Genomic DNA, 15,312 nt, shown 5'->3' on the forward strand with positions numbered 1-15,312 from the left:
AGCATGTGCCGCGTTTCCCGCGCTCGAACAGACTCGACGTGCTGCTAAAATTGGTGATCCCCGGTGACCACTTTGGTTGACATAGTAATGGTACATAAAACATTTTTCTGTCTTAAAGTTGCGTCGTGCCGCCGATAGATATCCGGTGCCGTTGCCAGGCCAACAGGCGCTCGTTGTTACTTTATCTGGTCGAACGCGCCTTGCAAGCAAGCCAAGAAGTTGTGCCCTAAGCCTAATCCCATTGCGAAAAAAAAGGAACAAAAAGAGGGGGAGGTGGGCATAGCAGTCTTTCATGACTTGTTCTTCCTCGTGCAGAATGCTGCTTAATCCACATTAGCTGCGGTACATCAATGCCCTGTGAAAAGCTGCATGATTATTTTGAAGGGGCTGTTAGCACTAATCATGGGACGCAGTACGTTTTGTTCAATTACTCATGCGTATGTACGGCACATAATTGTGAGTAATAGTAGGATCAATGACGTCTGAAAAATTTACTGGCAATCATTTGTAGCAGCATATAAGATTTCTGGTGCCCTAATAAAAAGAACTGTGTGCCAGTTTTATTTTTCTGCCACCTATACGAATCTCCTGAATTTCGAGGTCGCCAGCCTGGCTGCTCCAAATTTGAATTCACAAAGTCAGTCGCACCAAATGCTAATGCGTTATCATTATTTGCTCAGTGAGGTGGTTCAAAATACTAATTTTATTGATACTTAATTATTGCTTAACTTATTGCTTATAAGCACAGAGCACAGTGTTTCAGTTGTTCTACCTATCAGTCATTCTACTTTTTGTTTTTCTCCTAGACATTTTTTTTGCTGTATCAATGGTTGGCATTTAAGCATTTAGTCTTGTCAATGTGTCATGCTTGACACATTGTATCATTGCATGACATTTATTATTATTACCAATGTTTGTATCCACTCCTGATTGGGCCCTGAATGGGCCTGCAGTATTTTATAAATAAATAAAAATTAATAGAAATAGCAGTGTTCTTGCTACCACTGCACGATTTAGGGCATGTTGAATGGTTTGTACATATTTTTTTTATTCTAAGTGTAAGACTCCTTTTTCATACTGATCCAGATTTGCTCTTTTGTAATAAAGTAATGTTTTGTTCTCTGTAATCTGCTCCAAACTTGGATTTTTGTGCTTCAAAAGTAACATTTTGGTGCTCCAAAAATTGCTCCAAATGCTATTTTGGCTGCTGCACCCTTAAGTACCCCTTCAGCATCTAAAGACGTGTCCATCTTTTGTCTCTTTACACATTTTGTGTTAGGGTTCTCTTGCTTTGGGCTCTTTTCAAAGTAGATTTCCTTCGTTTCTGCAGGACTCAATCCCACAAGACTCGGGTAACAGCTGGAGCTCATGGGGTGTGGCCACAGGTCGACTTCTCCTTTCTGCTTACAGCCTGGTAAGCACTCATCTCGTATCTTCTCTTGTATTTTGCCTGATAGCTGAAGCTGTTAATTTTGTATTATTGTAGTAAAGTCATTAGCACAAAGTTACTTGTGCTAACACCACCTTGGAAGTTGCTTCACAAGCTTACTGTGATATCACAGCTTTTAATAGAACCCATTAGGGCCTGAATAACTTTTTATAACTAAACATTTTATAAACTAATGAATGAAGCCAAAAAGTAATGTTGTAAATTTGAGTTTGAGATTACAAACATTTACAGTTGATCTGAATAAGAAAAAATACTTTCATAAAGATGAAACCAAACCAGCAGAGCTGGGGTTTCTGTGCAAAATTTTCTCGACTGAACCTTGTCTTTTTTTTTTATCAGTTTTATTTGTAATGGAAGAATTCATGAAAATTGTGTTTTGTTATAAAGCTTTTCTCTGTTCAAACCAATGTACCCTTTAGCCTTTCTTTAAACACTGTAATTGTATTTGAATTAATCTTGACTTACCCATGGACTTATCCACAGGATGAAAAGTCCTTTTTAGATAGCCTGGCACAAGCACGAAGTCACCAGACAAGCCCTCTTGCAGCTGCAGCCATGGAACAGGAGGCTTACCAAAGGGGCTACCGTTACGTTTCCAGGTATGCACCGTGCACTTGTTAGCAGCTTGAACTGCAATTTTGCTATCTCAGCCTGACAATAGGCAGAATTTTGTTTGTTTCTATTCTGTTCTTGTCTTTTGCATATTCTACAGAATGCAAATACAGGGTGCCTCAGCTAAAAAGCACCAAGTAATAAAATATCATACATGAGTGCCACGCATCTCCAATTAGTGCAGTATTGTTCTGGGCCATATAATAGGGCACATCAGACTTTCTCCAATTAGTGCAGTATTGTTCTGGGCCATATAATAGGGCACATCAGACTTTTTTTTTTTGATCCACCAAGATGTGTAGTGCTCATGATTATTTATTATTATTTGGTGCTTTTTAACTGAAATACCTTGTATGATGCATATTCATAGAATTATTCAAGATATTAAGCAGAACTGGGGTGCCCTTTGTCCTAACAACAAATAAGTAACGCAGACAGTGAAACTAGGAACTGACATCAATTCACTGGTTCTTATGTAGAAATGTGCCCACTTCGGCACTGTTATGCCGGGAAGTCTAGACTGAACGTCATTGCTTCTGCAAAAGCAACCAGTGTTAAGGCCAGTGAGCGAGCCCGCCTCACGGTATCATCTCAACGATGTCACGCAACGCACGATCAGCTCCCTCAACCCATGGGCCTGATTCCCACCCGATGATGTAATCAATGCCATCCAGTCTGGCGCGTCTTATGCAACACGCGGTAATACCACTGTCTCATGGGTGCAATGCACGGTACCTGAGTGTAGGAAGATGATGCCAGGATCAGCGGCGGTTCTGATTGGACGTTGCTGACGTAAAGACTCACCCGGGGCCTATAAAGTACCAAATGATGCGATGCTAAGCAGCAGACAATAGCGTCAGAGCGTCCGAAGACATCCCGGCTCTTCGAATCTCTATGCTATCGGCCCGGCCGGTGAACTTGGCAGCGGAGTGTTTCGTGGCAGTGGCACCCTTCGTAACCTCGGCGAGGCACACGTCGTCACAGCACACAAGAACGTATTGGTGTGTGTTTCGTGGCAGTGGCACCCTTCGTAACCTCGACGAGGCGCACGTCGTCACAGCACACAAGAACATATTGGTGTACATTGCACGACTACCATGATTCTTTGATATTTTGCAGGTTGCACATTCTGACTGAAGTGGAGCAGGGTTTCCGTGTTCTACTTGACATGGAGTCTGGAAACAGTCGTGAAGATAAACAGGTGCAGCTTACATCACTGCTTGAGGTCTGGAAAGCTCGAGAGGACCTTGTTCAGGTGAGGCCAAGACACGACAAACCCTTTAAAACTCGTTTATGGATACCTGCCATGTCTCTGTCATACTGTGTGTCAGTGTCCTTCAATCTGAATCACGATGACAGCAGTGATGACTACTGATACCTTCGTAATTCTGAGGATCAACTTAAGGAGGCAGACTGGTCTTAGACATTTTTTTGTTTATTTCTTCAGTGATCTTGATCAAACTGTACAGGATTATGCAGTTTTTCTGCTGAATTCAGACATTTAATTAGTTTTCCTGTAACTCATCTTGCTCCTGAGATAACTCAAGTTCACCTCCTATTGTTTAAGGCCGCCGTAGAAAAGAAAAGTGCTTAATTAAAAGTGATATTTAAGATATGCCAACATAGACTAATGACTATAGATGAAAAGTATGCAAGAGTTTTTTTTGTTGTTTTTAGGCTTGTTTTGGTTATTTTACAGCAAAATGAACTATCCATTTTCAAAAGCAGTTGGAATTGAATTTTCATGAGTAATTAATTAAAAAGGCTTCTGCTCTAAATTCTGATCCCATATTCGCATTATACACTTATACAGGTTTCCATTGCAAAAATAATTATTGTTGTACCAGCCCTAGTGAGATATTGAGGCCTCTAAATTGAACTGTCGTAAATTTACTTTTTTGAGAAAAATGGAAAAAACTGAAAAGACACAGCTTCTTCAAAAAGCAACAATCATGGTGTGCATGTTTTGCAATCGTCATGAAGGTGCTCATAAATTCGTAGCAGAGCTTCTAACACAGATGCCGGAAAATTATAAAGAAGCCTTGAAGTCTGTTCCCCATTTTTTTGCAGGTTCTGCGTGTTAACAGCAACAAGAATCTGGACAGTTAGGATGACATTACAAAAAAAATTACCACTTCCTGGTGTGTGAAAATTTGCAGAGAGATAGAAAAATACCTGCAGAAACCAAATATGTCAATTTAAAAAAAAATGTATTTTTTTGACACTTTTTGGTCCCAAAGACCAGTCTGGTCCCTTAAGAAAGATTTCATTGCAGATACCTGAGCAGGAGTGTTATCAAGCACTGAGGCAGACGCATAGAGATATGTTACACACTGCATCAAGGTTTAAAGTGGTGATGTTGATAAAAGTGGTTTAGCTAAGTCACAGGTGTAAATTTTAAGTTCTCTGATTGACAGATCGGTCTCTTGCTAGAGTGACACGGGGGTTATGGCAGTCGATTGTGCATTCATGGTCGTGATAGGTGCATTCCTATGGAAACGCTGGTGCACTTGTGCATTTAGACGTAAAGGGGTAATGACACAACAACTTTGGCCTCGCGTTTTTCTACTGCAATGCGTTGCTGGGGGCCTGTTAGACATGACACAACACATCGTCTGCTGCCGCGCATGACAGATAATTAATTACAGGCCTGTCATTATCAATCAGTTTCAGTTTCGGTTTGAGAGAGCTCCAAAACCTGGGTGCAACTGTCGCCACTTAGCGTGTGCAGCTCTTGACCACGTCAGCACACAGAACTGTGATGCACTTCCGCACGGTCCACATTAAGAATTACTTTTAAATAGGAAATGGGACTGAAATTTCACCAAACACAAAACTTTCGAAGCGTGCGCCACGGCCACCCACTCGCAACTAGCCGCCGAGAAATGAAGACTTCGGGAACTATCCCGGCAAAAGAAAAAAGGCGGCTATGACGTCATCATAACTTGTTTTGTTGACCGCAGCTTGGTTACGTGAGGGAAGTAGGGGGTCACCTTGGGGTCACCTCTGAGGGTGTCTATAGTGCTATGGAGTCGGTCGCTCACACAAACTTCAAAATTAATTTCAAGCACCTTCTAAGCTATATTCGCTGTTTATATCTTGCAGATGATATACGAATGTTCACGAGAATCCCTTGGCCGCTGAAATTTTGTGTCAGTACCCCTTTAAATGAACTGTCTACCGTCCTTCATTGCTTCCCTGTTTTGTGTCGCAATAAAAAGCGTACCATGTGAAGTGTCCTTGCAGTGGTTTCTCTGGAAAGTGCGTAGAAATTTTTAAAACAGAACTTTTCTGTCCGCGTTACGTCTCCTTCCATCGCTGGTATGAAAGCCCACGGCACTTGTTGGTGCCTGGTGAAGTCGAAAACAGAAACTATGTGCGGTATTTGCAGGCTTCATCAAGTTTTGGTTATTAATAAAACAAATACCTCTGTAGTCGTTTCAAGCAGGCACACATTCTTTTGTTGTTCTCATCAGCGGCGGCGGACGCTGTGGTCGTGTTTCTTTGCCATTCAGCCAAGCGAGCACACCGCTGGCAGCACCACAAGGTGCCTATTTGAACGCGTGAGGAAAAAAAAAAGCCAAGATTGGTGTCTGGTGCAACTTAAAGCTGCCCGAAGTGTATAAATAATAATTTCAAGTTAAACGTGTTTGTTTTTGAGCAAAATAAGTCTTCCTGTGGGGATTTCTTGTCCTACCTATAGATTGTCAAGATTGACCACATTCGTTGTTGGGTGACGCTAGTAGTCACTTTTTATCGAGTTTCAACATCAAGTTAAAATTATAATTCTTTTTTTTTTCTGGCATGAAAGCATGCTCATTGCTGCTGATGTGGTGAAAAAAATTTTCCGAGCTGTAGACAGTCCCTTTAAGGCGCATGTTCAGAAACCCGGGTATGAAGATTACTGTATTTATTTGCGTAATGAACCCATCTTTTTTTCAGAAAAGTTTACGCCAATTTGGAGAGAGGGTACATTACGCGGCAGAAAAAAAAAAGTCAATGGAGTTATAACACCAAAAATTTCGTGTTACGGGTTTGCTTGTTTTGGCCCGTAAAATGCACAACAAATCTTTTTTGTAGCCTGAAGCTCTTTTTGTTTCCTCGTGTAACGAAAGCGCATGGATCGACGCCGTAGTGTCGTTCAGCCACTTGGTTCTCATGCTGCAGCGCATGCTGTTTGTCACCAGCCATGTAGCTAGCGTACTGGCCTTGTGGGAGCAGCAGACCTTGTGGGTGCATGACGCGTTGTCGGCACGGTGGGTACGATTGCGCTTTGCATGGCCTCCGAGATGGCGGGCGCGCGGCGTTTGGCCTCCATTGTGTGGCCTCCATTTCGGAGGCCACACGCTTTGTTTTTTTCCTTGTTTTTGTGCCACTGTGCTTGCGCGGCGTTATCAGCAAAGAGGTTTTTCCTGTATTGAACAGATGGTGCTTTGCCGACTTTCAAATTTAGCATGACTTTCAAATTTTGATTGACTTTGTCCACGCTCGTGCTGCTCACAACTGTTTAACATGGTTGCGAAACTATGTTCTGACTTTTATTGCATTGTTATTTTGTGATATAATGACTTGATTTAATGTTTTATTGATTGTCAACAGCACTGGCTATTTATTATGCTGAAATAAAATGAACAGATACATTTAAAAAATTGATTTTTTAAATTTTTTTAAGGACCAAGGTGGGCGTGGGTTCATTATGTGAATAGGTTCATTACACAAGTAAATACGGTATTCCAAATCGAATTTGCTATACTCTCTCACTGCCGATTGTTGCTCTAGCTCGTTATGTCATCACGAATTCGTCAATTGAAGATTTGCCATCTGTTTCGTGCAGCGTTCACCACTGCTACTGGAACCTCTGTGGAATGTACGGCGCGCACTGCTCAGCATTGCCAGGAAGAAGCATCATGACCTGGAGGATGTTCTCCAAACAGAACTCGCCAAGTGCTGGCTCCAGAGTGCCAAGCTGGCACGAAAGTGAGTGCACTTCAGCAGTGCTTCAAAGTCTTATTTTTCATGCTATCATTAGTCCAGCTGTTGAATATGCCGACTGTAATTTTGGGAATGGAATATGGCACCACCCCTTGTCTCAAGTTAATCTCTTCCACGATTTGTGGGCTAGTTTTATTGCTGTGCGCCATTGGGTGTTACGTGAATACATTTCAGGTAAATTTCTCATTTAGCTGTTGATTTCTGAAGTTGCCTAGGTATGTTAATGACATAAAACAACTACTTTACGCCCAAAATCAGCTTAGGAGTGTTATGTTATTGAAGAAAGTCCTTAAAATAAAAGACATGGCACATCCGTGTTCAGTCAGTGCTGCTTTTTGTTAAAAGTAAAGCATACTCATTTGCAACAAATTGAGCACCATAGGTGTTTGTTTCACAGTAGGTTCGATGAGCACTATGAATTTTTTTTTTTGCACTGTACGTTTAAGTTACGCAAACAAAGGTCATGGAGGAAGCAAGCTGTGCTCAAGTGTGTGGTGTAATGCAGATCTAGGATTTTTTGCGGCCATCGACACTCATTGCTAATGTGTCGACCCTCAGGAATGGCCATCTGCAGCAGGCCTACAGCTGCCTTTTGGAAACTGATGGCTGTGAACTGCCTGACATTTTTTTGGAAAAGGCTAAATGGCTGTGGGCAAAGGTATGTGCGTCTTGTGTCACTTGTAGAGACTGCCTTCACATGGTTAGAGCTGAAAGCATCGCTTGCAGGGAGAAAGAGAGCGTGCCCTTGCAGAACTTCATCGTGGCATTGAACGTCACTTTCCCGGCTGTACTACCGATAGCGGTAGCAGTGATTCATCTTCCACACCGGAAGAACGCTTCGCATGTGCCAAGGTCAGGCTCACCCATCTCTTCAAAACATGCTGCACTTAATTTGGTTGTTTATTTGTCGTGTGTCCTGTGTCCAAAACCACAGTTGTGTGAAGAAAAAAAAACTAAGTAAATGAAAAACACCAAGAACACAATGGTGTTCGAACCTGGGGACCTTGTGTGCCAGACCAGTATTCTATCAAAGAGCCACCTCGGTGCTTGAAACTCCGTTGCAAACTGGCCTTGGGAAGCCTTGATGTCGAGACAAGAATTGCATTAATATGAGTAATAAAACGTTTTAAAACATCAAAGCAACAACCAGACGTCACACAATGCGAATCGCGTAGTGAATGCTCTTACCCATTACAAAAGCTTCAGGCATAATTCTTCATTTTCATCAGCCACAGCATGAAAAATTTGCACAAAATTCCGTGCAAGTATTTAGCGGGTACCACGCTTCTCAGGAGAATGACAAAGGATGGCATAGGGAATGCCTGTCTACCACACAGAAGTCATGATGATTTATGGAGCAGTGGGTACTTTCGCAAGTGTGCTTGCAGTAATTACCCAAGTAGCGTTTAACAAAGGCTCTCAAAGGTTGCCCTTCCAGCTTTCGCTGTGACTGTGCTGTGCATTCTGCGCAGGCGTGAAGGTTCTTTCACCCATTATTTTGCTCACAAAATTCACTCTTTTATTCAAGGGACACTAAAAGCAACTATTAAGTCGGCTTTGATTGTTGAAATAGCAGTCCAGAAACTTCGTAGTGCTACTTTTGTCCTAAGGAAGGGCCTATTTTTAAATAAAATCGCATTTTAGTGATCCGCATCGGGTTAGCGCACTTCAAATTACCCGCCTCAATGGAACGTCTGTCATCACTGTTGCCGTGCACAATCTTGCCCGGTTTTAATGCGCAGTCATCGACACTATAGTAGCAGCAGAAGGAAAGTAGCGGGAGCCGCAGCGGCAACAGCGGCCATTGAACAGTTTTTAGCCATGGCCTTTAATATTGCAGGCGTGATATGCTCAACTGGGCCCCGTTAGATGGCATGACCTGTCCAGTTTAACCACGTGAAAATTGAATTTTTGAGCCACTCGCTTCATTTCCCATAGTAACATCTGGCAGTTATTTTTTCTGTGAGTAAAACAGAAACGAACAAGCAGCATTTTATTGTGTCTCTTGATGCACGGAAGGTTCTTTATTTAGTGCAGCTAGTTTGATTAGTAGTGATTAATTGTAGGCAGTTTGTCTGAGGTCATCGGGATCATTTTGAGAAAATCGCACTGTGGCGCGTGTATTCTTGTGCATTTACCTTAATTTCTCGGTAAGTAGGGCACTGCTGTTGATAATATTGTCGTTTTAGATGTTGTCATACATAGAGCTTTCACTTTGATGTGAATTGTTCTTTGACTTTAGTGTTCCTTCAAGTAACTCGCTGCTAGGTAGATAAATTATGGGCTGATGAGTTTTAACTTGCTGTAAAAATTGTCACTGCTCGGATAAGAAGAGATGTGCAAACAGTGCAGTCTTATCATTTATCATATGAAGTATTCTTGTTTTGATTTTTTTTCTCTGTTCATTGTTACTTGCAAAGTAAGTATGTTCTAGAGGGAACCACACTATTTTACTACTTTTTGAATATCTTCAGCACTACATTGTGTGGTGTTCATTTCACTCATTACAGTAACCAATACTACCTTGTAGTCGAATTCCTGTTATAAGAGACACTGATACGAGAGACAAATGAGTATAAGAGACACAGTGCAGCTACAATAAAATACTTGTTAAGAAAATGCATACGTGGTACCCTGCTCATAAGAGGCATATCTTGTATTAAAGACAAGATTTGCTGCCCGGAGCATGCCTGTTATAAAGGGGTTCAACTGTAATATAGCTAAAGCAAATTCCACTTTGTATGTTACCTAACTAAATGCATGCCAGCCATAATATAATTCATGGTCCTACAACACCAAATTTGTTTTGCAGCATCAGGCAGCATTATGCTAAAAGTTCAATGTAATTTTGTTTTGTTCAGGATTCCTTCCTACATGTTTTAGCATCATTGATCCTCACTTGTGCTTGTACAGGCAATGAAATTGCCATCCAATAATCCTTCCAAAACAGAGCCTGTTCTTTGGTGTGCAGGCACGTCTGCTGTTGGCACGCTACAGTGAAGAGTCCGCAGCTGTGGAAAGTACACGCCTTGCGTTTTTGTACAAGAGTGCAGCACGGGCTTGCTCTACTTGGGAGGATGGATTATTTCACTTTGCCAAGTACTGCGACACAATGCTGCCCCTGAACGAAAAGCCAGAAAAGAAAGCGTGCGTTTGTTCAACAATTCGACAACTATACATGGAATGGTGGTTTTATTGATATATGACATTAGTTTCTTCGTGTGTTCATATATCATGCACTGCTTTGGCATGTGGCTTCACCTTTGATGCCAATTTGCCAAACTTTTTTTTTACAAGATGGCCAACAAATATTGTTTGCTGCTCTCAGTCCTATTCAGTTTTCATTTTGTTAGCATTCCTTTGTATCAAAACAGAGTGAATTCTTAAATCTGAATGTGGAAAAGTTGTAGTTAGAGCTGCTTAATTAATTTAAACATTTTAAATTGACACACTTTATTGTGACCACACAGCCTTGTGATAAATAGATGCCTGGGCAGATAGACATTATTTTGTGGTGATGGGACTTGAAAGATTATGCCAGCCTCAACACATTGAGTTAAGAGTTGGGGCAAATGCGAGTGATTCCACTCTTGCGCCAACTGCGCCAAAAAGCTCCAAATCAAATTTAATGCACCATCCTGATAATATCGACGGAAATTGCGCCAAACTGCGTCAAAGTCGTATTTGCAAGCGTCTATCACCGGCAATATCCACGCTGGCGCATCAAAACAACTGCATTTCTTTCTCGGGGCCACCAAAGTCACAATCACGTACCTGGAGTCATTCCGCTGAATAAACAGAGGCTGCGCTTGCGTCCTAAATAATCCACGATGCTATGTTTGGTGCTAACGCAACATTTGTTAACGGCAAAACGCGCTCTCTGCAGGGGCTCGTGACGTCTAGTCCAATTGGTAGCGTGAAACAACGGCGGCGATTCATCTGCGGCCGTCGTCCGTTCTAGGAACGCTGTTGATAGCTCGTTTGAAGAGTTTCGCGGAACGTAACTGAAGCAATATGTACTAATAGCTTCACGCGTGCCGCCAGAATGTCTGTCATGTCTACTGCAGGACAACGTGATCTAATTTTCTGTGCTTTGCGTCCACAGAAGAACACATAAACAATGGAAATGCATTGACACTTTTCCTCTAATATATTTTATTCCTGGGTATTCATACAGAAGAGCTTTTTTGTAATGCCTTCCACCAGCACATACGCGTTTATAATCGCTATTGCAGTAAAAGCCCCAAAAGAACCCGTCCTTTCGAACTCGAGGTTGCCAGGGCCCAAATACAAAATTTTCACGTGCATTCTTTTGACATGTGATCTCATTAATGAAAGCATGCCTCCTGGTGGGAGCAGCCGCAATTCCGTTTTAATACACGCAGCTTTCAGTAGTGGGGCTATCGCTGGCGGCTCTTGTCAGAAGGCCCACTGTGAAGCGATTACGCCATGTTACACTTCTGCCCCTCGCTTTTCAGGGTCAGTAGCTGAGGGTTAAAAAAAAAAAAGAACATCGCGCCATCGCATTTATTGCTTTGTTTTTCTTTGTTGCTGTTTTTTTTTTTATTGGGGTTAGGGAGGCTGCTTCGCTTGAAAGAGGCAGTCGCTGGTGGGGGCTATATCTCGAGGTATAATAAGACTGTTCGCAAACGTTCTGTGCTACTAACCTCTGCTTTGCATTTAGACAACTGACAGCACGAAAACCGCTTCGGCAAATATAGTGGTCATTGTCCCTTTAGCCAGCACTTTGTTGAGTTTTGGATATTGGGCCCAAAAGTTAGCATTTGTTAGTTTTAGTTAAGCTCTTAGCAATGAATGCAATACCAACAAATTGTATTGTTATACCAAATAATAAGGCTCGACGTCATCTGCGAGGAGCACTAGCGGCGGGGTTGCCATTTTAGAGGTCTGCACACGTGCAGAAAACTTGCTGCACACTAGGTGTTCGTTATCCGTACAGCGACTTGGATGACTAGAGACCCTTGGAACACCTTTTGCCCGCTGACACACATACAGATAGAATCAGACTTGCCTAGAGTGCCCAGCCTGTTGCTGCAGCTGCCTTTTTTTTTTTCGAGAATATGTAAAGAGAGATACCGTAATGATATCAAGCATATTCATACTGTGTGTTAATTCCTTGTGCAGAACAGAAGCTTGTAGCTAACGTGAGATAGAAGCTGCGGCCAACAAGAGTGTCGGCAGGCACCTGCTCCGCCGGTCTAGATTAGTGTGATTTTATGAACAACGAACGGCGCGTATGAACGGACCTCCAAAATGGCACGAATATGGTGTGGCCACCTTGCGATCAAAGCTCAGTGCTCACCCCTATATGGCCGTTCGAGAAAGCAAGGCACTTTCGCCCAGTCAATTTGCGTTGAGAGTAAAAGGTAGAAGGGTATACCATTAGTCTTTAATGCCTGCTAAAATGGCGGGTGCACCTGCGATCACACCCTTAAAGTCAAACTTCATATGATGACAACAATGCCCCCCCCCCCCCTCCTTGCAGTCCTAGTTCCTTCCTGCTCCTTGAAGACGGGTCATGCGTTCCTCTCTGCTTGAGTAACAATCAATGGCACCCCTGACACACGGAGTGGTGTCACCGCATTCGTCCTCCATGCAAAAAAAAGGAGATAGGTCAGCTCTTTTTTTCTCTGCTTTAGCCACGTTCGTCGCCCCCATTCGCGCGCTTTTACCTGTGTGTCTAGAACACGATGTGCGGAAGGATGTGATCAATTCGGAGAGTAGACAAAACATGATGGTGATGGCCAGTGGTGCAGCCAGGGGGGCGGCGGGCGCATCGGGAACGCCCCCCTTTTCCCCTCAGCGAAATTTTTTTGCTATGGCATATATAGCGCAAAATTACCCCAGCCCCCATGCAAGTCAAAGTGGCCCCCTGCAAAACAAAAAGCAAAAATATTTTTGCCTACACCCCTGGTGACGGTAATAACCTGTCGAGAATGTACATATAATTGCTATCGCAATAAAAACAAAGTGTCTCTCATCGTCGTGTTGTCTTAGGCGAATGCATAAGGTACCCCTTGAAGTTTTTTTTTTTCTTTGTGCACTGCTTTCAAGAGGACTATATAGGGGGTTTTCGGTTATAGAGAGAACGCTGTAGCTACATATTAAACACCGCTGCAAAAGGAAAATGTAGTTTGTTAAATTGTGCAGTTCCAGCACAGAGAGATGAGGGCCGGAGGAGGTCGGCTTCATGAGACTAGCTGAATGACATCATGTTGCACCCAGCAATATAATCACTGTTCAACAAAATTAAGCTTTTTTATCCTTCAATTCATCTTAAAGAAATGCAGTTGGGACTGTGTGAGTCTCTAGTGTTGTACGCCATAGCGTTTGTCTACCACATCTGCTGATAACTACAAGGGTGTATTTAGAATGTTATTTTGTGTACTATTATATTCAACCAGTATTCTGCTTATTTGCTATGGAAATAGTCACTGTACAAATTTTTCCAGAATGCTCAGCAATGTGACATTATTTTTGCATCATCAACTGAAGCGGGGAATGCTCCTAAGATGTTTGGCTTCATGAGGTTTGCGATCAATTGAAATATTTTTAGCTCTTCACAAGAGCCCCAAAGTAATTATTCATGTTTTTGAATGTAAATGCAACTTGCTTCTCTTTCAGGATGTGAATTTACGTGCTCTGAATTGCTCCAAAGTGCTCCAAAATGTAAATTTCGCTGCTCCGAAATTGGCTCCAAATCAGCATACTTCGGTAGCATCACTGTGAATGACACAATTGACGGTCAACCTTTTCATAGTGAGATCTTTATCCAGGCTGTGTACTTACTATGGAGCCTGAATGTGTAAATGAACAGTGCAGAATAAAGTTCACTTGGCCAACATGTATAATTAATAAACAGCAGTTTAACGACATCCTCGAAGATAGATAATCATATGCAATCCCTCTATTTTGCCATTCCTAATGCATTCAGTCGACACTGATTATCTGGAGGTACTAACAATGCGGGCATTTGGTTTTAACAGTTGATCTCTTTCACTTGTATGTTTTCTCTGGGAGATCATGTTTTTTTTTTTAATCAAAATATGATAGATTTTATTCTCACTTTCAGGGACACGATGGTGCATGTAGTTCGGCACTATGGGGAATCTCTGCGTTACGGCTGCCAGCACATGTACCACTCCATGCCCCGCATGTTGTCCATTTGGTTTGACCTGGGCTCCCAAGTGGCTGAGATGAGCCACTCACGTCGCCCGCCTGCTGTACTTGAAAAGCTCGAGGGGTACCTCAAGACCATGACTGATAGAGTGCGTGCATGTACTCTGAAACACACAACAAACTTTAAGCATGTTTTTTTTCAAGAGGTACTCGTGACATTAGTGATGACCTTGCGTCTCAATATATTTTTCACTCTTCCATTTTTTCAGAGCCACATGAAGACGTTGTCTCTCTATCTTTTTGTGACTGCAATTATCTTATTGAGCTTATGATTCAGCTTGATACCTTCTACCTCTCTTTCCATAAAGTTTACAAGTTTTAAAATCCCACAAATGTTACATCACATTGTAAAAAGATAAACCTGCAAGAATGTTTTGCTCACCTATTACCTCACCTTTCTTTGAATGTCTTCTCAATGTCTTCTCATTGGCTACTTGCTTTATGCGAAACCCCTAAGCAGGTGAAAACTCTCAATAATTGTTCAGCGAACTGGGAGCACGGGAAGAACACACACAAGAAGCAAAGAGGAGGCATACAGCACAAGCACGAGTGCTGTGTGCCTCCTCTTTGCTTCTTGTGTGTGTTCCTCCCACGCTCCCAGTTCGCAGAACAATTATGAATTACCAACTAGCCCGCTTTTATATCCTCTTGAAACTGTCAATGCCAAAGTCATTGAAAGTGCTACTGTTAACCAAATATATCTATTTTCTTGTAATGCTTATTGCTTTTAAAAGTAAATCGTCTTCACTCAAATGCGTGCAGACCCTGAAAAGGTATGTGTTCCGGGCAAGTTATGCGGGCTGTCCTGTTCCCATACATGCTCAGGTTTTTTCGAATGTTAAAATGGAGAGGTTGCTCTCACTGTGGGCTCATAAATTTTCACGTGAAAAGATTGGGCTTAGAGATTTTCCTTGCAATGACTAACTTGTTTGTAGTACATGTTTGTAGTACTTGTCTCATTCAATTACTAGTTAGCGCATCCAAACCTCATTATAAGAAAGTTGCATCTCACAAGAAAGCAAGTTGTATGCGAAAATTTGTTATAAAAGGGATTCCTA

The 15,312-nt window shown here is 42.2% G+C and overlaps 1 protein-coding gene across 1 annotated transcript in view; it reads left to right on the forward strand.

Annotated features, from left to right (window-relative positions):
• The window catches only part of mei-41 (ATR serine/threonine kinase meiotic 41), an 80,522-nt gene that overhangs the window by 40,877 nt on the left and 24,333 nt on the right, over positions 1-15,312 (forward strand). The window contains exons 25-32 of the mRNA XM_075865171.1: positions 1,331-1,414; positions 1,934-2,049; positions 3,182-3,317; positions 6,897-7,039; positions 7,613-7,712; positions 7,781-7,906; positions 10,026-10,201; positions 14,148-14,343. Coding sequence (XP_075721286.1) covers positions 1,331-1,414; positions 1,934-2,049; positions 3,182-3,317; positions 6,897-7,039; positions 7,613-7,712; positions 7,781-7,906; positions 10,026-10,201; positions 14,148-14,343 — 1,077 coding nt within the window. The remainder of the gene's footprint in view (positions 1-1,330; positions 1,415-1,933; positions 2,050-3,181; positions 3,318-6,896; positions 7,040-7,612; positions 7,713-7,780; positions 7,907-10,025; positions 10,202-14,147; positions 14,344-15,312) is intronic.

The sequence above is a fragment of the Rhipicephalus microplus genome, chromosome 1, assembly GCF_043290135.1.
Source record: "Rhipicephalus microplus isolate Deutch F79 chromosome 1, USDA_Rmic, whole genome shotgun sequence".
Classification (NCBI taxonomy): Eukaryota; Metazoa; Arthropoda; class Arachnida; order Ixodida; family Ixodidae; genus Rhipicephalus; species Rhipicephalus microplus.